This window comes from Heterodontus francisci, chromosome 27 (genome assembly GCF_036365525.1).
Source record: "Heterodontus francisci isolate sHetFra1 chromosome 27, sHetFra1.hap1, whole genome shotgun sequence".
NCBI lineage: Eukaryota > Metazoa > Chordata > Chondrichthyes > Heterodontiformes > Heterodontidae > Heterodontus > Heterodontus francisci.
The window spans coordinates 48,019,948-48,041,936 of NC_090397.1; the positions used below are offsets into that span (position 1 = coordinate 48,019,948).

Consider the following 21,989-nt stretch of genomic DNA (forward strand, 5'->3'; position numbering starts at 1 on the left):
TGCATTGACAAAGGTTTAGTACTGAGGGTGTGTTGCACTGTCAGAGATGCCACTTTTCTCATGAGATGCTAAACTAAAGTCGCAACTGGCCTCTCAGGTGTAAGGAATTAACATGGAGTATTTTTCCACTCCAGGATCTCTGTTTTGGTCTCTCTGTCCCCTGTGTGAGGGTCTCGGCATACTAATACTAATTCATTCTGAGGTCCTGAGGATACTGCTTCAGTTAAACACCAATGGGAAGTAAATGTGTCCTTACCCTGCGAGTGAGGTGTGTGTGTTTGTGGAATATTCAAGACCTGACTGGTCTGTGCTGTGTTAAAGGTTGAATTTCAGGGTTAGATACTGGATGGGTTAATGCTCACTGACCCCTGAAGGTGTATTTTAACTCACTGCCAATTTCTGGTGAGTTAATGAGGGCCCCATGATTGTAACCAATTCATTAAGTCACCAGGGATTGGAGTCCTGGGGTATATGTGGAGATTGAGGTCCTGGGGTATGTTTAGGAATTGGGGTCCTGTGATGCCTCATGGTCGGCATGGCAGGGGTGGAGTCTAGAGCTGGGGTGCCCTAAAGTTCCCATGTGGGGCCTGGAGCAGCACTTTAGGGCACCCCAGCTCCAGACTTGGCAACATCATCCAAAAACAAGTCAGGTTCTACATGTATGCTGATGATATCCAGCCACCCCTCACCATTACCTGTCTTGACCGATCCGTTACCTCTAAATTGTCAGACCATCCAGCAGAAATTTCCTCCAAGTAAATATTGAGAATTTGCCATTGTCTTTGGTCCCTACCACAAACTCTGCTCCCTAGCCACCGACTCCATTGCTTTGCTTGGCAACTGTCTGAGGCTGAACCAGACCATTTGCAACCTTAGCGTTATATTTGAGCCTGAGCTTAGCTTTCATCCACATATTCACATATTCTATGCATCATCAAGGCTGCCTACTTCCACATCCGTAACATCACCTGACTCTGCCCTGCCTCCTATCATTTGCTGCTGATACCCTCTAGGCTTGACTATTCTAATGCACTGCTAGCCAGCCTCCCAACATCCACCTTCCATAGACTTGAGCTTATCCAAAACTCTGTTGCCTAAATCCTAACTCGCACCAAGTCCTGTTCACCCATCACCCCTGATCTTGCTGACCTACATTGGCTCCTGGTCCTGCAACACCTTGATTTTAAAATGCTCATCCTTGTTTTCAAATCCCTCCAAGGCCACATCCCTCCCTATCTCTATAACCTTCTATAGCCCTCCAATTCACCAAGATCTCTGCGCTCCTCCAGTTCTGGCATCTTGCACATCCTCTATTTTAATCGCTCCACAATTGGCAGCTGTACTTACACCTGCCGAGATCTTAAGCTCTGGAATTCCAGCCCTAAATCTCTCTGCCTCTTTCTCCTTTAAGATGCTCTTAAAACCTACCACTTTGACCAAGCTTTTGGTCATCTGTGGATCGGTATCAAATTTTGTTTGATAATTCTCCTGTGAAGTGCTTGGGGACATGCTACTATGTTAAAGGTACAAAGAAATGTAAGTTGTTATTGTTATTCTTGTTGCATGTGCATGCATATGTGTGAGCATGTGTTTGCGTGAGCATCTGAATGATCACATTCCACACTATGAGCTGGTTTTCATATGCTGCTGCAATTCAGCTTTTAATGGTTAAGAAATGCTGCAAATAAAGCCAGAATCTTGTAATGTGCAAATAGCAGCCAATTTCCCTGTGTTCATTCATTTGAACATTAAGGCAGCTGTTGGAAGGTTTGAGTGTTCATGGGTCGATGTTGTTCCTGGTACATGTGATAAAGAATTAGGGCAGATGTGATCTTTGCGTTTTTGGACTTGTTGCTTGGGTCATTGATTCTCTCAGGATATTAGTTAATGGGTGTTCATGACAGTACATACCGTACACGCTCTGTCAGAGAAAGAATATTTTTCAATTTGTATTGGGTAACTAGGTGCTAACAGACACAGTTCTATGTTGGACTGACCCAAGTCCCTTTCTCTAAGAACTGCTCGAACAGGCTCCAGCTGGTAAAACTTGAGTCCTCTCACGTCTTCTGTATCTAGTTTTAATCCCAGTTAATAGAATAAGAGATTTGGGAAATCTTCAACTGTTAAAACTTCTGAAATTTACTGAACCTTGAGTTCCTAAAATCGTGGAGCAGATTCCAATTACCTTCCATTAAATCCCCAGATCAAACAACCATTTAACCCCATAATCAATAAACACAAGAGCAGCATAATCTATGTGGGATCTTTTCAGGGAGTCCCTCTCTCTGTCCCACTCTTGCTTTCTCTCTGTCGCTATTGGTCTGTCTCTTGCTCACTCTCTCTGCATCTCTGACAGTGCAAAGGGAGATTTATTCTGTATCTGACCTGTGCTGCATTTGCCCTGCGAGTGTTTGATGGGAGTGTGTAGAGGGACCTTTACTCTGTAACTAATCCTTGCTGTATCTGCACTAGGAGTGTTTTATTGGACGGTGTAGAAGGAGCTTTACTCTGTAGAAGGGGTGTAGAAGGAGCTTTACTTTGTATCTAATCTGTGCTGCACCTTTCCTGGGAGTGTTTCATGAGATAGTGTAGAATTACATAGTTACATAGAGTCTACAGCACAGAAAGAGGCCATTCGGTTCAACTCATCCGTGCTGGTGTTTATGCTCCACATGAGCCTCCTCCCAACCTACTTTGTCTAATCCCATCAACATATCCTTCAATTCCTTTCTCCCTCACGTGCTTATCTAGTTTCCCTTAAACGCATCTACGCTAATTGACTCAATTACTCCTTGTAATAGTGAGTTCCACATTCTAACCACTCTCTGGTTAAAGTAATTTCTCTTGAATGTCCTATTAGATTTATTAGTGAGAATCTTATACTTATGACCACTAGTTTTGTACTCCCACACAAGTGGAAATATCTTCTTTACATCTACTATCAAACCCTTTTGTAATCTTAAAGACATCTGTCAGGTCACCTGGCAGTCTTTTTTCTAGAGAAAAGAGCCCCAGCCTGTTCAGCCTTTCTTGATAGTTGTAACCTCTCAGTTCTGGTATCATCCTCGTAAATCTTTTTTGCACCTTCTTCGGTGCCTTTATATCCTTTTTATAATATGGAAACGAAACTGCACAGTACTCCAAGTGTGATCTAACCAGGGTTCTATACAAGTTTAACACAACTTCTCTGCTTTTCAATTCTATCCCTCTAGGAATGAACCCCTGTTTTCTTTTAAATGGCCTTATGTGTCGCCACTTTTAGTGATTAGTGTATCTACATCCCCAGATCCCTTTGCTCCTCTGCTTCATTTAGACTCTAATTATCCAAGCAATAGGTGGCCTCCTTACCTTCCTACCAAAATGCACCCCCTGATACATATCTATTGTTACGACCTGATGAGGAAGGGGTCTCAGGCTCCCCTTTTGCCCCTTCTCTGGTTTGAACGCAACAGAGTTTATCCTTTTTATTTCAACACATTGATTGAACTTACCACCTCAGTGAGCACTTGCTCCTGTTCCTCTAATATAATTACCAAAGAACCAATCAGACAGGTTTTCAGAGTTTAAACAAAAAAGATGCAAGTTTCTTATCCTTATCACTCTAAACTGGTTAATATTACTAAAATATGCTATGCATCCACACTCACATTCACATGACATACACACACACAAACATGCACAAATAGATTACAGAGGGAAAACAGAGTTGGGTGGTTGGAGTAGGGTCTGAAATAAATGGAATTTAAACACAGTTCAGCAGTCCCAGAGTACTTAGTTGAAATTGTTGTCCTGAAGTCCTTGCTGGACCATGTGCACTGTTTGGGTTTGCTTCTCAGGCTCCGGAAGGCAGAAGTGGGGGGGATTTGACCCTTGTATCCTAGATGTTGGTTGTGGCGGTTTGTAGACTTGGTTTTACCAGCTGCAGCCGGGCTTTTTCTGGATCTGTACTGCAGAGAGGGAGAGAATGTGACTGCTGCTCCCTTGATGGCTTAGTTACTGTTCTGCTGTCTGAGTCACAACTCTCAATCTCCCCAGAGATGCACAAGCAGTTACATAACATTACCACCTCTTTGTGGTTAAATGGGGCCTTCTGGAATTTTCTCTGAGATTCAAGGCTTAACTCCCCCTCCCCCCTCCCCCCCACTCCCCAGGCTGTCTAGTTACACTTGGTGGGGGTTGGCTCTTTTAAAGTCAATGGGTGTCAATGGCTGTTGATGACCGTGTTGAGAAAGCCATATCAGGTAATTTAATCAGAGAGCACCTCATTGTTCTGGCTAGGTTGCTTCAGTCATGTTGTTATTTCATATGCAAATTGCTGTGGCCATCTTGGCTGCCAGTTTACTCTTTTTAAAAGAAGTTATTTGTAAGAATTTCCAGTAAAAGTCTTAGGCAAAGTTCCAATCAATGAAATTAATATTTCCCATTTGGCATGTGGGGTTTCATTACACTATATTGAAATTCATTTGTCAATTACACATCCATTCTGCAAGTTTATTAATGTCCTCTTGTATTTTGTAGCATTCTTCCTCAGTATCAACTATATCTCCCAGTTTGGTGTCATTCGCAAGTTTTGAAATTGTACTTCCAGTTCTGAGTCCAAATTATTAATGAGTCCCAGAACTGATTCTTGTGGAACACCAGTTGTCAGTCTGAGTACCTTTAACCTCTACATTCTGTTTTCTGTTTTGTAGCCAGTTTGCGATCCATTCTACTAACTGTCCCCTGACCCCACATGCTCTAACATGGGTCTACTATGTGGTACCTTATTGAAGGCCTTTGTAAAATCCAAATATGTTACAACTACTACATGCGCCTTGCCTGTCTTTTCTGTTACTTCTTCAAACAATCCAAAAAGGTTGGTCAAGCATGACTTTTCCTTTTGAAATCTGTGCTCACTTCTCTTTATTATATTTTAAATTTCTAGATGTTTTTCTGTTACATCTTTGGGTAAGAATTCCATTACCTTTCCTACCACCAAAGTTAAGTTCATTGGTCAGTAGTTCCCTGAACTTGCTGTACCTCTGTTTTTATATGTAGGAATAACAATAGCTGTCCTTCAGTCCTCTGGCACTATTCCCTTTTCTAATGAAGCTTTATATATATGTAATAGTATCTGTGATATTTCTTTTCTAACTTCTTTTAATCTGTGTGGATGTGATCCATCCGGACCAGGGATTTTATCCTCTCTAAGTTTGATTAGTTTTTCTAGTTGAAGTCTTCCATGATTATTATTCTATGTCTTTTGCTCACTTCATAGATTTGTTTACATATTTTTCTTCCACCTCCCTTCCACAATTAGCTGGTCTGTTTTATGCCCTTGTATGTGTGATTGAGACCTTCTTATCCTTTATTTCAATCCATATGGTTTATGTTTCTATCTTAATGTTAGTTATGTCCTTTTTCTAATGCCATGTTATCTCTAATTAGTAGAGCTACCCCCTACCACCTTCTTCCTTCCCTATCCTTTCTAAATATGTTATAACCTGCAATATTTAACTGCAAATCCTATTCTTTATTAAACCATGATTCAGTTATCCTGACCACATCTGGCCTCCTCGCTACAGATTATTGCCTCCAGAGGTGCCTTTACTCTGTATATTCTTTGTACTGGGGTGTGCACAGTTATATCTTCAAACTCAGTAAACTGACTGCATTGTAATAAATGCACAATCTGGTCATCAGATTAAATGAATGTATTGTGCACCAATAAATATTATAGTTCCATTTACTTTCGCCTCCTGATTTGATGAAATGTTCATACTTGAAAACCTTTTACATAGGTGTGTGCAACACATGCACACAGAGACAGACACACATAAGCAGCCACACACACAGGCTGACTAACAAACGCACGCAGACTCATGCACACATGCACTTAGGTCAAGATGCCCACAGGCTGTACTGTGTAGAATGTATTTTGAGGTTAGATCATTAATCAGGTAAATGAGCTGTGAGGTGAAAGTGATGTGGAAATAATTAATAAACTGCCCTTAGACTGATTAACCTACAATATCTGAATAGTTTAATGAAAAGTAAAAAGGTCACATTGTTGACCCTGAACATTGACCTTTCCTCATCCTACCAAGAGCTACTTAACTGTGTGAGATTAAGCTCAGACATCCACACAATGAGCAGCACCATGAGTCTGTCCCAGATGGTGAGTCTGTCCAAAGAAAACTGAATGCTGAAGCATGTGGTAAAAAGACTGTGGATGGGAGAGAGAGAGAGAGAGAGAGAGAGGGACAAAGAAAGAAAGAGAGAATGTGACAGAGTGCAAGGCAGAGATAGAGATAGAGGGAGAGGGATAGAGGGAAGGGGGAGAGAGAGTGAGTGATAGGAAGAAAGAAACAGAGAGACAAAAAGAGAGAGCAAGAGAGAGAGAGGGAGAGCCCTAGATTTATGAGAGAGAGGGAGAGCCCTGGGTCTGTCACTTTCCTTCTCTTTCTCTCTGCCTATTGTTGTGTGCCTCTATTGTTCTCTCTGTCTCTCTCATTCTGTTGCTCTGTCTCTCATTCTGTCTCTCATCTCTCTCATTCTCCCCTCTTTCTCTCCCGTCAGTATAGTTCTTGCTCTTTGCCTCTTGTCCACCCCACTCTCCCTTGTCTCTATCATTCTCTCTCACTCTATCTGTGCCTCTCATTCTTTGTCTCTCTTGCTGTAACTCATTCTTTCTGTTTCTCATCTCCCTCTGTTTTTCTTCATTTCTTGTCACTCTCTTGCTGTATCTCATCTACTCTGCCATTCTCTGTTTCTCATCCCTCTTTCTCTACCTCTTGTTCTCCCTGCCTGTCTCGTTCTCCATGTCTCTCATTCTTCCTCTGTCTCTCTCTCATTCTCCGTTTCTTGTTCTCTGTTAGTCTCTTGCAGTCTCTCATTCTCTCTGTCTCTTGTCCCTCTTATTCTCTTTCTCTGTCTCTCTCATTCTCCCTGTCTTTCATTCTCTGTCACTCTCCCTATGTTTCTCTCATTCTCTCCCTTTCATTCACTTCCTACCTCTAGTTCTCTTCCTCTCTTTTCCAATTTCTGATGTTTCTGGCCCTTTAAGCAGCTGCAGGAACCAGCATTCCCTTTGCTGTTGAACCCATTGTTTTGCTTAGGAAGTGGAATGACACTGGGAGTTGCCAAATGCAGGTATATGTTGTAGGGAATGGACGGGAATCAAATCAATGATTCTGTGAGGCTGGGATGAAGTGAGGCAAGGATCGAATGAGGCTGTCATCGAGCAAGGATTGGGTGGGGATGGACTCTCTGGGCTCACATCCGCCGATTATGATTATCGTTATGTGACTGAGAGACTTGCCAGGAGTTTGGGGAGAGACTGTTAATAGAACAATTTAATGCTGTGCCCTAATATCTGATTCCCCTAGTGGGTCTTCCCTGCTCTGTTTCTTTCGGTTATTTCCAGCCTCCGTGTTACCTGTCTCAGGCTTTCGGTTTAACCTCCGCATGATGGCCTTGTGCTGTGAGGTGGAGATAGTGAAGGGGATCAAGCAGGAGCACAGATTGTCTCAAACACTGGGAATTTATAGAGTGGCTTCTTTCTGCGTGTCAGATGGATGTAAAAGATCCCACAGCCACTATCAAAAGGAGTTGTCACCAGTGTCTGGGATAATATTTATCCCTAAAATAACATCACTAAAAATAGATTATCGGGTCATTTATCCGTCTGCTGTTTGTGAGATCCTATTGTCACATTAACAGCAGTGACTAAACTTCAAAATTATTCCTTGAACAGCAGGTGCTTTCTGAGAGATGTGATCAGGTGTGAGATAAAGAAATCTTTCTTTTGGATCCACTAACCAGCTGTTCATTACAGAATTTAAAGCCCACCAATGTCTTGGGCCAGGATTGTGACCAGACTGCGCCTCAGAGCAACACTGAGAACAAGGACGCATACAGAAACTTCACCGTAAGTCACGGCACCATGAGAGAAGGCACTGGGAGAGAGACCAGTACCAGGGGAGAGTGGCACTGGGAGCAAGGCCAACACCTGGAGAGAGCAGTATTGGGTTGGGGAGAGCAGTACCAGGGGTGAAGAGCAGTACCACTAGGGTGGGGGAGAGAGGAGAGCAGTACTGGGGTGGGGTCAATGGAGGGTAGAGCAGGGGGAGAGAGCAGTACTGGCTCGGCTGGGGGGAGGGGAAGGAGAGCAGAACCTGGAGAGGGTACGGGGAGAGAGTAGTACTAGTAAGGGGGAGAGAAAAGTACCGGGAGGTGGGAGAGAGCAGTACCGGGAGGTAGGAGAGAGCAGTACCGGGAAGAGGGAGAGATCAGTACCGGGAGGGGGGAGAAAGCAGTACCGGGAGGTGGGAGAGATCAGTACCGGGAGGTGGGAGAGAGCAGCACCGGGAGGTGGGAGAGATCAGTACCGGGAGGGGGGAGAAAGCAGTACCGGGAGGTGGAAGAGAGCAGTACCGAGAGTGGGGAGAGAGCAGTACCGGGAGGTGGGAGAGAGCAGTACCGGGAGGTGGAAGAGAGCAGCACCGGGAGGTGGGAGAGATCAGTACCGGGAGGTGGAAGAGAGCAGTACCGAGAGGGGGGAGAGAGCAGTACCGGGAGGTGGGAGAGAGCAGTACCGGGAGGTGGAAGAGAGCAGCACCGGGAGGTGGGAGAGATCAGTACCGGGAGGTGGGAGAGAGCAGCACCAGGAGGGGGGAGAAAGCAGTACCGGGAGGTGGAAGAGAGCAGCACCGGGAGGTGGGAGAGATCAGTACCGGGAGGTGGGAGAGAGCAGCACCAGGAGGGGGGAGAAAGCAGTACCGGGAGGTGGAAGAGAGCAGCACCGGGAGGTGGGAGAGATCAGTACCGGGAGGTGGGAGAGAGCAGCACCAGGAGGGGGGAGAAAGCAGTACCGGGAGGTGGAAGAGAGCAGTACCGAGAGTGGGGAGAGAGCAGTACCGGGAGGTGGAAGAGAGCAGTACCGAGAGGGGGGAGAGAGCAGTACCGGGAGGTGGGAGAGAGCAGCACCAGGAGGGGGGAGAAAGCAGTACCGGGAGGTGGAAGAGAGCAGTACCGAGAGGGGGGAGAGAGCAGTACCGGGAGGTGGGAGAGAGCAGTACCGGGAGGTGGGAGAGAGCAGCACCAGGAGGGGGGAGAAAGCAGTACCGGGAGGTGGAAGAGAGCAGTACCGAGAGGGGGGAGAGAGCAGTACCGAGAGGTGGGATAGATCAGTACCGGGAGGTAGGAGAGAAAAGTACCGGGAAGGGGGAGAGAGCAGTACCGGGAGGTGGGAGAGAGCAGTACCGGGAGGTGGAAGAGAGCAGTACCAAGAGGGGGGAGAGAGCAGTACCGAAAGGTGGGAGAGATCAGTACCGGGAGGTAGGAGAGAAAAGTACCGGGAAGGGGGAGAGAGCAGTACCGGGAGGTGGGAGAGAGCAGTACCGGGAAGGGGGAGAGAGCAGTACCGGGAGGTGGGAGAGAGCAGTACCGGGAGGTGGAAGAGAGCAGTACCGGGAGGTGGGAGAGAGCAGCACCGGGAGGTGGAAGAGAGCAGTACCGGGAGGTGGGAGAGTGCAGTCCGGGAAGGGGGAGAGAGCAGTACCGGGAGGTGGGAGAGAGCAGTCCGGGAAGGGGGTGAGAGCAGTACCGGAAGGTAGGAGGGAGCAGCACTGGGAGGTAAGAGAGAACAGCACTGGGAAGGAGGAGAGAGCAGCACTGGGAAGGGGGAGAGAGCAGTACCGGGAGGTGGAAGAGAGCAGCACCGGGAGGTGGAAGAGAGCAGTACCGGGAGGTGGGAGAGTGCAGTCCGGGAAGGGGGAGAGAGCAGTACCGGGAGGTGGGAGAGAGCAGTACCGGGAGGTGGAAGAGAGCAGTACCGGGAGGTGGGAGAGTGCAGTCCGGGAAGGGGGAGAGAGCAGTACCGGGAGGTGGGAGAGTGCAGTCCGGGAAGGGGGAGAGAGCAGTACCGGGAGGTGGGAGAGAGCAGTCCGGGAAGGGGGTGAGAGCAGTACCGGAAGGTAGGAGGGAGCAGCACTGGGAGGTAAGAGAGAACAGCACTGGGAAGGAGGAGAGAGCAGCACTGGGAAGGGGGAGAGAGCAGTATGGGAAGGTAGGAGAGAGCAGCACCGGGAAGGGGGAGAGAGCAGCACTGGGAAGGGGGAGAGAGCAGCACCGGGACGTAGGAGAGAGCAGCACCGGGATGTGGGAGAGAGCAGCACCGGGATGTGGGAGAGAGCAGCACCGGGAGGTGGGAGAGAACAGCACCGGGAAATTGGAGAGATCAGCACCGAGAGGTAGGCGAGAGCAGCACTGGGATGTGGGAGAGAGCAGCACCGGGATGTGGGAGAGAGCAGCACCGGGAGGTGGGAGAGAGCAGCACCGGGATGTGGGAGAGAGCAGCACCGGGAGGTGGGAGAGAGCAGCACCGGGAAATGGGAGAGAGCAGCACCGAGAGGTAGGAGAGAGCAGTACCAGGAAGGGGGAGAGAGCAGTACCGGGACGTAGGAGAGAGCAGTACCAGGAAGGGGGAGAGAGCAGTACCGAGAGGTGGGAGAGAGCAGCACCGAGAGGTGGGAGAGATCAGTACCGAAAGGTGGGAGAGAGTAGCACCGAGAGGTGGGAGAGAGCAGTACCGAGAAGTGGAAGAGAGCAGTACCGAGAGGTGGAAGAGAGCAGTACCGGGAGGTGGGAGAGATCAGTACCGAGAGGTGGAAGAGAGCAGTACCGGGAGGTGGAAGAGAGCAGTACCGGGAAGGGGGAGAGATCAGTACCGAGAGGTGGGAGAGATCAGTACCAGGTGGTAGGAGAGAGCAGCACCGAGAGGTGGGAGAGATCAGTACCGAGAGGTAGGAGAGAGCAGCACCGAGAGGTGGGAGAGATCAGTACCAGGAGGTAGGAGAGAGCAGTACCAGGTATTGCAGTGAGAGTTGTGGGGTTGGTGGTTGGGCTCCAGGTACACATGGAAATGCACTGCAAGGATTAACTTTAATGCTTCTGTCATGTGGTGAAGATTGAGAGGGAACAATTTCATATGTCTGGTGTTTGCTTTTGTTCAGTCTGGATTCCTCCAGGACCGGGTGCTGAACACGTATCGGTTGATGCACACTCACCAGACCGTGGAACTTGTGAAGAGAAAGGTGAGTGGCCAATCCAGTCAGAATCCCAATCCCTGGGATCTCAGTCAATCTTTTTTAGAATACACATGTAGAATTATACAGCACAGAGAGAGTGCATTTGGCCCGTTAAGCTCATTCTGACTCTGGTAGAGCCACCCAATTAGTCGTACTCCCCTGCTCTTTCTCCATGGCCCTGTGAATTTTTCCCTTCAACTATTCATCCAATTCTTGTTTGAAAGTTACTATTGAATCTGCTTCCACCACCCTTACAGGCAGTGCATTCAAAATCACAACTCACTGCGTAAAATGTTTCCTCATGTCGCCTCTGGTTATTTTGCCAATCACCTTAAATCTGTTTCCTTTGGTTACTGATCCATTTGTTATGGAAACAGTTTCTCCTCATATACTGTAACAAAACCCTTCATGATTTTGAACACCTCTATAAAACCCCTTCTTAACTTTCTGTGCTTTAAGTAGAACAACCCCACCTTCTCCAGTCTGTCCAAATAACTGAAGTTCCTCATCTTTGGTAACATTTGAGTAAATCTCTTTTGCACCCTCTCCAAAGCCTTGACAACCTGATATTTGGTGCCCAGGATTGAACACAATACTTCAGTTTTAAAATGGTTTGTCATAACTTCCCTGCATTTATATTCTATTGCTCTATTAATAAAGCCAAGGATCTATGTGCTTTATTTAAACAGCCTTCTCAACTTGTTCTGCTTGCTTCAAAGATTTGTGTACATATACCCTCAGGTCTCTTTGCTTCTGGACCTCTTTTAAAATTGTACCATTTAGTACATATTGCCTCTCCTCATTCTTCCTTCCAAAATATACCACTTCACAATTCTCTGCATTAAATTTCATCTGACATGTGTCTGCCCATTTCACCAGTCTATGTCCTCCTGAAGTCTTTAACTATCCTTTTCATTGTTTACTACATTTCCGAGTTTCCTATTGTCTGCAGACTTTTATGTTACTCATTCATCTATTTTCATACTCCCTCTTATTTCCTTTTTCAATTCCCCTCCGTAATTTTTGTATTCAATTTAGTTCTCCACTAAATTATAAACCCAACAATTATCATAATGCTTTTTCCTATTTAATTTTAATCTCCATATCTTTGGTCAATCAGGGAGCTCTAGCTTTAGATGCCCAACCTTTCCCTTCAGGGAATGTGTCTCATCTGTACCTAAACTATCTCCTCTTTGAAGCCTCCCATTGCTCATTTGCTGTTTTACCTGGCATTCTGATTCCAATGCACCTGGGCCAGATCCTTTATCAAACAACTGAAATTAGCCCTCCTCTAGTTAAATATTTTCACATTTGATTGATGATAGGAGGATAGTACTGAGGAGTGGCATTCAGCCCTAGGGGGCAGTTGGGTCATTGAAGGACTGGGTGAGGTGAGTTAGCTGGGGTGAAGTGGCTTTGTGGGGTCTACTTTGAGGGTTGAGTGACCAGTTGAGCTACTGGGTTGAATGACTGGTTGAGCTGGTATTTAAGTGACTGGTTAAGCTGTGGGGTTGTGATCAGTTGAGCTCGCATTTAAGTGACTGAGCTGGTAGGTTGAGTGACTGGTTCCCTGTGTCACTGGTTGTAGATTTCTCGATGGGCCTCATGTTCACATGCACAGATGACGATGTTGGAAGCTCTTCAGGCGCTCGATCAGATGGTGGATGAATCTGACCCTGATGTGGATTTTCCAAACTCTTTCCACGCCTACCAAACGGCAGAAGAAATCAGGAAGGTCTATCCCAGCATGGGTAATTTATGTAATTATATGTAAGGAGAGGCTCCTGGGAGTGTATGGAGAGCACATTCAGAGAAACAAGTGTACACAGAGAGACACAGAGACAGGGACATACAAAGACAGGCGGACACACTCAGACTGACAGTTGGGAGCAAGGTCACAGATAGACACACAAACATATGGAAATGAGAGAGTGGTTGTGTGAATTCTGGAGCATCACATGGTACAAGATGTTATGATGGGTATAATGTAATCAGTGCCACACTCCCTCAGTACTGACCCTGCAACAGTGCAGCTTTCTCTCAGTAGTGTCCCTCTGTCAGTTAACCACTTTCTCAGTACTGACCCCTTCTGACAGTCCAGCGCTCCCTCAGTGCTGCCCCTCCAATAGCACGGCCCTTCCTCAGTACTGCCTTCTCTGACAGCAGTATTCCTTTAGTACTGACCCCTCCAACAGTGCAGTGCTCCTTCAATACTGACCCAACAGCACTCCTTCAGTACTGACAGTAGTGTTCCTTTAGTACTGACCCCTCCAACAGTGCAGTATTCCTTCTGTACTGACCCCCTTGGTGGTCTGGGTGTAGGACGGTCAAGTGTTAGAGGGCGGTGATCAGTTTATGAGGGTTGGGGATTTGTTGGGTTGGCTGTTGTTAGTTTTGTGTCATGCTGCAGTTGGTATGAGTTTTTTTCTGTTTTGTAGACTGGCTCCAGCTGGTTGGGCTCCTGCATGATATTGGGAAAATCCTTACTCTCTGGGGGGAACCGCAGGTAAGGACGGGGAATTCTGAGGGCGGAGAGAATCTTGAAGGGATGAAGTTGCAAGGAGGATTGTTGCATGTAGCTCCTACAGATTTTATCTGCTACCCCCACAGACGGGCACAACCATAGGAACAGAAGGAGGCCATTCAACCCCTTGGGCTTATTCCACCATTCAACTATATCTGCATCCCTTTCAAGACCAATATATCCTTCCTGAGGTGCAGTGCCGAGATGGGGGTCTGATCACTCCAACTCAGACCCTGATCCCTCTTGTCCACACTCAGACCCTGACCTCCATCCCGAGCCCTCCCACAGACCCCAAAGCCTCCACCCCCAGTCTGAGCCCCTCCCACACACATAGACCCTGAACCTCTCCCCCACATTTAGTCTAAGCCCCTCCCACATACTCAGACCCCAAATCTCCCCACCCCCACACTCAGATCCTGAACCCCTGCCCCCACACTGACCCTGAGCACCTCCCACACACTCAGACTCCAAATCCCCCCATCCAGACCCTGACCCCCCCCCCCCACATTAAAGGCCTGCTACCCGACCCAAACCCGCGGGACCCGACATGTGTTGGGTCGCACTTCTGGGTCCGACGTTCGGGCTCGGGCCCGATCGGACGCGCTCCATCACCACCTCAGGTAAGTGATTGTAATGTTAATTTACTTTTTGGACTTTAGTGGTGTTTCATTACAGTTATTTTAAGCTTGTGCAGGTAAGGAACAAAGTGAAAAACAGATGTTAAGTTAACTGATGGTCGGGCACGGGAAAAAAATGGAAGGACTCGGGCCAGGTCGGGCTCGGATGGGGATCTCTGGGTCTCATTTGCAGACCTGAGCAGACCTTTATCCTGCCCTTCCCCCACCACACACCCATTTGGATCTCAACCCCCCTACCCCCCCCGACACACACTCAGACCCTAACCTCCTGTGCCCAGGTCTTTTAGCGATGATGATGTGGGAGTGAGTGAGTAAGAATTCTGTGCTGTGACAGGCCTGCTGTTAGGCTACAGAATGCTGTGCGGGTTCTGACTGTGATTGTTGTCTTTCTCCAGTGGTGTGTGGTCGGAGACACTTACCCAGTTGGCTGTAGGTTTCAAGATTCCATTGTTTACAGGGACTCCACATTCTCAGACAATCCAGACCTTACGGATCCTAGATACAGGTAAGAGACTCTGCTCATCACACTCACTCTGTGAAATCTCAGGGTCAGACCTGCTCGCCATTAAAACTCTACCAAGGAAACCAAACAAGGGTCTGATCAGATCCAGAAGTTTCACCCTCTAACGCACTGCAGTGTGCAAAAGGCTATAAGAATCCCTGTACTTTGACCCTCTCTGCCTGCACCTTTGCTCCCAGCAAGTTCTGGGGTCACCCTGGTGACATATTATCTGTTTGTGTTTCACCCCTTCCTTGTCCTTATTCAGGCCACAACCTACAGCTAATGACTGTTTAAGAATTCCCTCCCGACACCTCTCCTCCTTTAAGATGCTTCTCAAAACCTACCTCTTTGACCGAGCTTTGGTCAAGTGTTCTCATACCTCGAGTGCTTGTTGTTTGCAGCTAAAGAACTAAGGAATAAAAATAAAGGCAGAGGGAGGCATCAACTGAAGACACTCTATTGGGGAAGAGGGTGGGGGGAATAACATCTTCCTTTGCTCTCCCTACGCAATAGTAAGACTGCATCAGGAACACACTCTGCTCCTAGATCTCAAGGTTGCAGTGGAAAAATGACAGGAAACATGATGTGTGACATCTTCTTGACATTCCTGTCTCTATTTGGTCAACACATTAAGCACCCGCCATTCCATCCAGGTGGAGATGCTGGAAACGGAGCTGGGTGCAAGGGTCTCAGACAGTGCTGTTCAGTGTAGAGTGTTCTGTTAATGATTTATGTATTTTGCAGCTCGCTCTATGGGATGTATGAACCGAACTGTGGGTTGGACAAAGTGCTGATGTCATGGGGACATGATGGTAAGCAGTGATGGGGAGTCCAACACTAGGACTGAAGGTGGGAGATCTGTAAGCAATCTGAGCACCTACTGAACCATCTGAAAACTGTCAACGCAGAAGTGGACATTTGGCGCACTGTGTCCTTGCTAGCTCTCTAAGAAAATACATAGATGCATAGAGTCGAAGAAAGAGTTTATGGAGAGAATATACATTGATCTAGCGGAGTAGCTAGATTGATTTTCAAAACTATAAAATGTTTTGCTGGGTTACCAATGACAGTTTATTTCCACTGGTTTGTGAACCGGTTAACAAGGAGAACAGATCAACAATTATCACTGGTCTCTGAACCTGTAATAAGGACAAGAGTTGAGGATTATCACTGGGAGAATGAAGAGGGTAACTAGGTTTTCACAGAGGCATATAAAGGGGCTGTTGAGGGAGAGACTGGCAACATTTATAGGAGAATTGGATAAGGATTTCAGAGGAAGAATATGAACACATGGGGCAGGGCACGGAAATGGGATGAGTTGACTGCTCCAGAATTAAAGGGATAGTGGCAGCATGAATACAAAATTGGCTGAGTGACAGGAAATAGAGGGTAGTGGTGAAGTTGTTTTTCAGACTGGATGACGATATATAGTGGGATTCCCCAGGGGTTGGTGCTAGGAACCCTGCTGTTCTTGATATGCATTATTGACCTGGAATAGGGTGTACAGGGCACAATTTCAAAATTTGCAGATGACATAAAACTTGAAAGTATAGTGAACTGTGAGGATAGTGATAAACTTCAAAAGGACATAGGCTGGTGGTATTGGAGGACAAGTGGCAGATGAAATTTAATGCAGAAAAGTGTGAAGTGATTCATTTTGGTAAGAATAACAAGGAGAGGCAATATAAATTAAAAGGTACAATTCTAAAGGGGGTGCACAAGCAGAGAGACCTGCGGTATTTGTGCACCATCATTGAAGGTTGCCAGCAGGTTGAGAAAGCGGTTAATAAAGCATATGGGATCCTGAGCTTTATAAATAGGGGCATAGTATACAAAAACAAGGAAATTGTGATAAACCTGTATAAAACACTGGTTCGGCCTCAACTGGAGTATTGTGTCCAGGTCCAGAAAAGATTCATGAGAATAGTTCCAGGGATGAGGAGCTTCAGTTACGTGGATAGGTTGGAGAAGCTTGGTCTGTTCTCCTTAGAGAAGATACTGAGAGGGGATTTGATAGAGGTGCTCAAAATCTTTTTTGGTCTGGACAGAGTAGATAAGGAGAAACTGTTCCCATTGGCTGAAGAATCCGAACCAGAGGACACCGATTTAAGGTGATCGGCAAAAGAACCAGAGGCAATGTGAGGAAAATCTTCTTTATGCAGCGAGTAGTTAGGATCTGGAATGCACTGCCTGAGAGTGTGGTGAAGGCAGATTCAGTCAAGGCCTTCAAAAGAGAATTGGACAAGAGCAAAAATTTGCAGGGCTATGGGGAAAAGGCTGGGGAGTGGGACTTGGTGAGTTGCTCTTGCAGGGAGCCAGCACAGACACGACAGGCCAAATGGCCTCCTTTTGTGCTGTAAACATTATGAAATTCTGTTAGTCCACTTCAGTAGGTCATTAGGTAACGTTTACCATCTGGGACTGGCTACTAGTCTAAGAATCCAAACTGAGGAGAGGCTGGGACAGATCCTATTTACTCCTAGGCTGTAATACTGAACAGATAATTATTGAAGGAAAATTAGCTTGTGCAAGTTGGGTTTGGCTATGAAGCCTTTCACAACAGGACAGCTATGTCGCACTCACTGTCACAACTTGCTTGGTTAATGTACCGCAGGAGTCTGCAGGAGAGCAAGTGAAAAAAAAAATGAAATACAAAATCCTCATAGAACTGTGTCAAATCTGATGATCTAAGCCTAGCTGGGGCTAGTTCCCGAGATTTAACTTTGACCTTCCTCTTGCAGAATATCTGTACAATGTGCTGAAAACCAATGGTTGTAAACTTCCTGAAGAGGTAATTTTGGAGAATTTTTGTATTGCTTCTCTGAGCTGGAATCTGGGTCAATGAGTGACATTATCACCACTCTCTATGAACTGCACAATGTGCAGTGACAATGCTGGGTCAGTCGTGGCTCTGTGGGTGGCACGCTCATGTCAATCAGTAAGTTGTGAGTTCAAGTCCCACTCCAGGGCAATGAGCACATAATCCAGGCCAAAACTCCAGAGCTGCAGTGAGACGCTGCACCATTGGAGGGGCATGACTGAGGGAGCGCTGCACCGTTAGAGGGGTGTGACTGAGGGAGCGCTGCACCGTCAGAAGGATGTGACTGAGGGAGCGCTGCACCGTCAGAGGGGTGTGACTGAGGGAGCGCTGCACCGTCAGAAGGATGTGACTGAGGGAGCGCTGCACCGTCAGAGGGGTGTGACTGAGGGAGCGCTGCACCGTCAGAGGGGTGTGACTGAGGGAGCGCTGCACCGTTAGAGGGGTGTGACTGAAGGAGCGCTGCACCGTCAGAAGGATGTGACTGAGGGAGCGCTGCACCGTCAGAGGGGTGTGACTGAGGGAGCGCTGCACCGTCAGAGGGGTGTGACTGAGGGAGCGCTGCACCGTCAGAGGGGCGTGACTGAGGGAGCGCTGCACCGTCAGAGGGGTGTGACTGAGGGAGCGCTGCACCGTCAGAGGGGCGTGACTGAGGGAGCGCTGCACCGTCAGAGGGGTGTGACTGAGGGAGCGCTGCACCGTCAGAGGGGCGTGACTGAGGGAGCGCTGCACCGTCAGAGGGGTGTGACTGAGGGAGCGCTGCACCGTCAGAGGGGCGTGACTGAGGGAGCGCTGCACCGTCAGAGGGGTGTGACTGAGGGAGCGCTGCACCGTCAGAGGGGCGTGACTGAGGGAGCGCTGCACCGTCAGAGGGGCGTGACTGAGGGAGCGCTGCACCGTCAGAGGGGTGTGACTGAGGGAGCGCTGCACCGTCAGAGGGGCGTGACTGTGGGAGCGCTGCACCGTCAGAGGGGTGTGACTGAGGGAGCGCTGCACCGTCAGAGGGGCGTGACTGAGGGAGCGCTGCACCGTCAGAGGGGCGTGACTGAGGGAGCGCTGCACCGTCAGAAGGATGTGACTGAGGGAGCGCTGCACCGTCAGAGGGGTGTGACTGAGGGAGCGCTGCACCGTCAGAGGGGTGTGACTGAGGGAGCGCTGCACCGTTAGAGGGGCAGTACTGAGAGAGCGCCACAGTCAGAGTGGTAGTACTGAGGGAGCACCGCACTGTCGGAAATACAGTACTGTAAAGGTCTGAAGTTCTGTTAATGGATGATAAATACCTTGTAGTTCAAGATAATAGGGTGAACAGGTGTTGAGTGTTGATTAGTCGATTGTATTCAAATGTGTATATATAAAGAGCCAGCCAGCACTGTCTGTGAGTTGTTAGGAGTGGAGAAGTAAGTTCTGTGGCAAGCAATGAACAGTCTCTACCTAAGCTTCCTGGTCTCAGTGTCTTCTTCACAATCAGGCTTAGAAGTTTTTTTTTATTGAGATACAGCACTGAAACAGGCCCTTCGGCCCACCGAGTCTGTGCCGACCATCAACCACCCAATTATACTAATCCTACATTAATCCCATTACCCTCTCACATCCCCACCTTCCCTCAATTCCCCTACCACCTACCTATACTAGGGGCAATTTATAATGGCCAATTTACCCATCAACCTGCAAGTCTTTGGCTGTGGGAGGAAACCAGAGCACCCGGCGAAAACCCACGCGGTCACAGGGAGAACTTGTAAACTCTGCACAGGCAGTACCCAGAATCGAACCCGGGTCGTTGGAGCTGTGAGGCTGCGGTGCTAACCACTGCGCCGCCCAGAAATGTTGCTTCCCTGGCCGGGAATCGAACCCGGGCCGCGGCGGTGAGTGCCGAATCCTAACCACTAGACCACCAGGAAAGCTAAGTTCTATAACATTGAGGGAGCGCTACGCCGTCGGTGGGGCAGTCCTGAGGGGGAACTGCACTGTCAGAGGTGCAGTACTGAGGGAGTGCCACACTGTCAGAGGGAGCGCTGGGTGAGGGAGTGAAGCCTTTATTCTCTAGGCTGAGGAAAGCAAATTGGAGGAAGTCAGGAGAAAATATCTGAAAAAAGTTTGATGTCTAATAAATCATGTGTTTTGTCTTGTCTTTTTATCTGTACATATATGTCTGTATGTGCTTATCTTATTATGCGTGTGTGGCTGCGTGTTTGTGTCTGTGTTTTGATGCAGGGACTATACATGATCCGCTTCCATTCATTCTACCCCTGGCACACTGAAGGAGATTACATGCATCTCTGTAGCAACAAAGACTTGCAGATGCTGCAATGGGTTAAAGAATTCAAGTAAGTTCCTTAAAAATGCTACAACTGTTCTAACCCACAGTCTGTGAATCTGATCCTTTGAAGTTTCAGCAAGGGTTTTGATTGTGTGCTGCACAATTAATGCTCGCTAATGGTGGCATGGGAAGACATCAGAGTTGCATTGAGAACCAGCTAAACTAAATAGGGCAATGCCAACACAGCAAGGTGTCACTGGGGTCAGCACTGGGGCCGTGTCACTGATGTCAGTGCTGGAGCCACTAGGGAGTGATATTGCAGGGATCAAGCTAAACACAAAGGGATCTATACAGCATGTGAAGATGGGTTGGTGATTGTCACCTGGTGTTTAAAGTGGAAAACCAAGGCTAATGAGACAAGGCAGTAGGAGTAAACAGTGGGAATAGGAACTAACTGGGGTAGATCAGGTGGGGAGGGTCAGTGATGGGGCAGATTGTCAATGGAAGGGATAGATTTTCCATGTTGCAATGCCTTCTATTGGCCTAACCAAGCCCTTTCTGTCCCTGCAGCAAGTTTGATCTGTACACCAAGTGTGAGGACTTGCCTGATGTGAAGGTGTTACAGCCCTACTATCAGCAACTGATTGATAAGTATTGTCCAGGGAGGCTGTGCTGGTAACCAGTGGGACACATTTAACCTCAACTCAACACCTCAATCTCAGATCAACAGCATCCTTCAGAATTGGAACAATTTTACCAATCAGTTAAGACATTCCCAGGAAACAGTCGCTTCCCCTCAATAAAACACTGACCAGCTGGAGCTGGATGTAACAGCCCTGAACGTCAAACATGCAAGAGGACAAGATCCACTGGATTAGTTTGAGTGTGAGCTCCATGGGTCAGACTCACGTTCCACTCTCCCGCAGCTCCCTATATTTCCTGATTTTTATCTCATTCCGTGCACTTGTGATCGAGTTTCCAATGCTGTTGCACTGGGGGTGTGATCACACATCCAGCGACAACTCTGCCTTTTAGACACCACTGCTCCACTTACTATCAAATCTGACAGGCTTCTGGAAAAAGTAGAGACCTTGAAGTAAAAACATATTTTATGTTAGATAATGTGAAATGTTTTGATTATTTCATTAAAATCTGGATTTTAATGGTTAAAGTGGAAGAGTTGGCTAAACAGTGGGGAAACACACCACACAGCACTTCATACAAATACTCCAGATTGAAACAGACAGGAACATAGGAGTTGGAGTAGGCCATTCAGTCCATCGAGCCTGCCCCGCCATTCAATATAATCAGGGCTGATCATCCAGTTCAAAGCCTTTTTCCCACACTATCCTCATATTCCCTATGTCATTTGTATTTAGAAATCTGTCAATCTCTGCTTTAAACATATTCAATGACTGAGCTTCCACAGCCCTCTGGGGTAGAGAATTCTAAAGATTCAAAACCCTCTGAATAAAGAAATTTCTCCTCATCTCTGTCCTAAGTGGCTTCCCCCTTTATTTGAAATTTTGTCCCCTTGTTCTAGACTCCCCAACCAGGGGAAACATCTTAGCTGCATCTACCCTGTCTATCCCTTTAAGTATTTTGTAGGTTTCAATGAGATCACCTCTCATTCTTCAAAACTCTAGAGAATATAGGCCCAGTTTCCCCAATCTTCATAAGACGGTCCCACCATTCTGGGGACAAGTCTGGTGAACCTTAGGGTAGACAGGGTAGGAAGCTGCTCCTTCACTGAAGCAGTCGTCAGTGTATCAGCTGTTCAGACAGTGGGGGCATAGATGAGTCTGGGACTGTTTCAGGAAAGTCTACTTCGAGTCGGTCCTGGATCTGGAGAAACACAAACTCAAAGACTTCGGACAGAAACAAGTACCCGACTGACGTGTGGGACTGGGACTCCTGGTCTCTTTCAATGTAACAACAAAGTGTCAGCGAGGGCGGGATACAAGCAGATGGGGAACAAGCTTTAGAGCAGAGTAATCCAGAGCAGGTGAGTGGAGCAGGGTGGAAACGGAGTTTGATAAACAGCAGGTGCCATTGCCATTCGGCAGCTACCTTTCAGGGCACAGAATTGTTTTTAGTGTGTTCAGCGATTACTAGGATTTCAAAATCCTCCTGCATTTGCGAAGTTTAGATTGCTCCTCAAAGGTGGCAGAGAAATAGGGT

The 21,989-nt window shown here is 47.5% G+C and overlaps 1 protein-coding gene across 3 annotated transcripts; it reads left to right on the forward strand.

Moving 5' to 3' along the window:
- Nucleotides 1–6,063: 6,063 nt before the first annotated feature.
- On the forward strand, nucleotides 6,064–20,979 carry miox (myo-inositol oxygenase). Of its 3 annotated transcripts, none has more exons than XM_068059304.1 (10): nucleotides 6,064–6,157; nucleotides 7,817–7,909; nucleotides 10,995–11,075; nucleotides 12,658–12,820; nucleotides 13,508–13,575; nucleotides 14,627–14,736; nucleotides 15,478–15,545; nucleotides 17,475–17,524; nucleotides 19,763–19,875; nucleotides 20,379–20,979. In XM_068059304.1, exons 1-10 carry the CDS (start codon nucleotides 6,128–6,130, stop codon nucleotides 20,485–20,487), a joined length of 885 nt encoding a protein of 294 aa, XP_067915405.1. In that variant the 5' UTR covers nucleotides 6,064–6,127; the 3' UTR covers nucleotides 20,488–20,979. The 3 variants fall into 3 exon arrangements, with proteins under 3 accessions (XP_067915405.1, XP_067915407.1, XP_067915406.1); XM_068059305.1 differs by lacking the exon at nucleotides 6,064–6,157 and adding an exon at nucleotides 7,108–7,131; XM_068059306.1 differs by lacking the exon at nucleotides 7,817–7,909 and having other exon boundaries at nucleotides 6,111–6,157.
- Nucleotides 20,980–21,989: the final 1,010 nt, after the last annotated feature.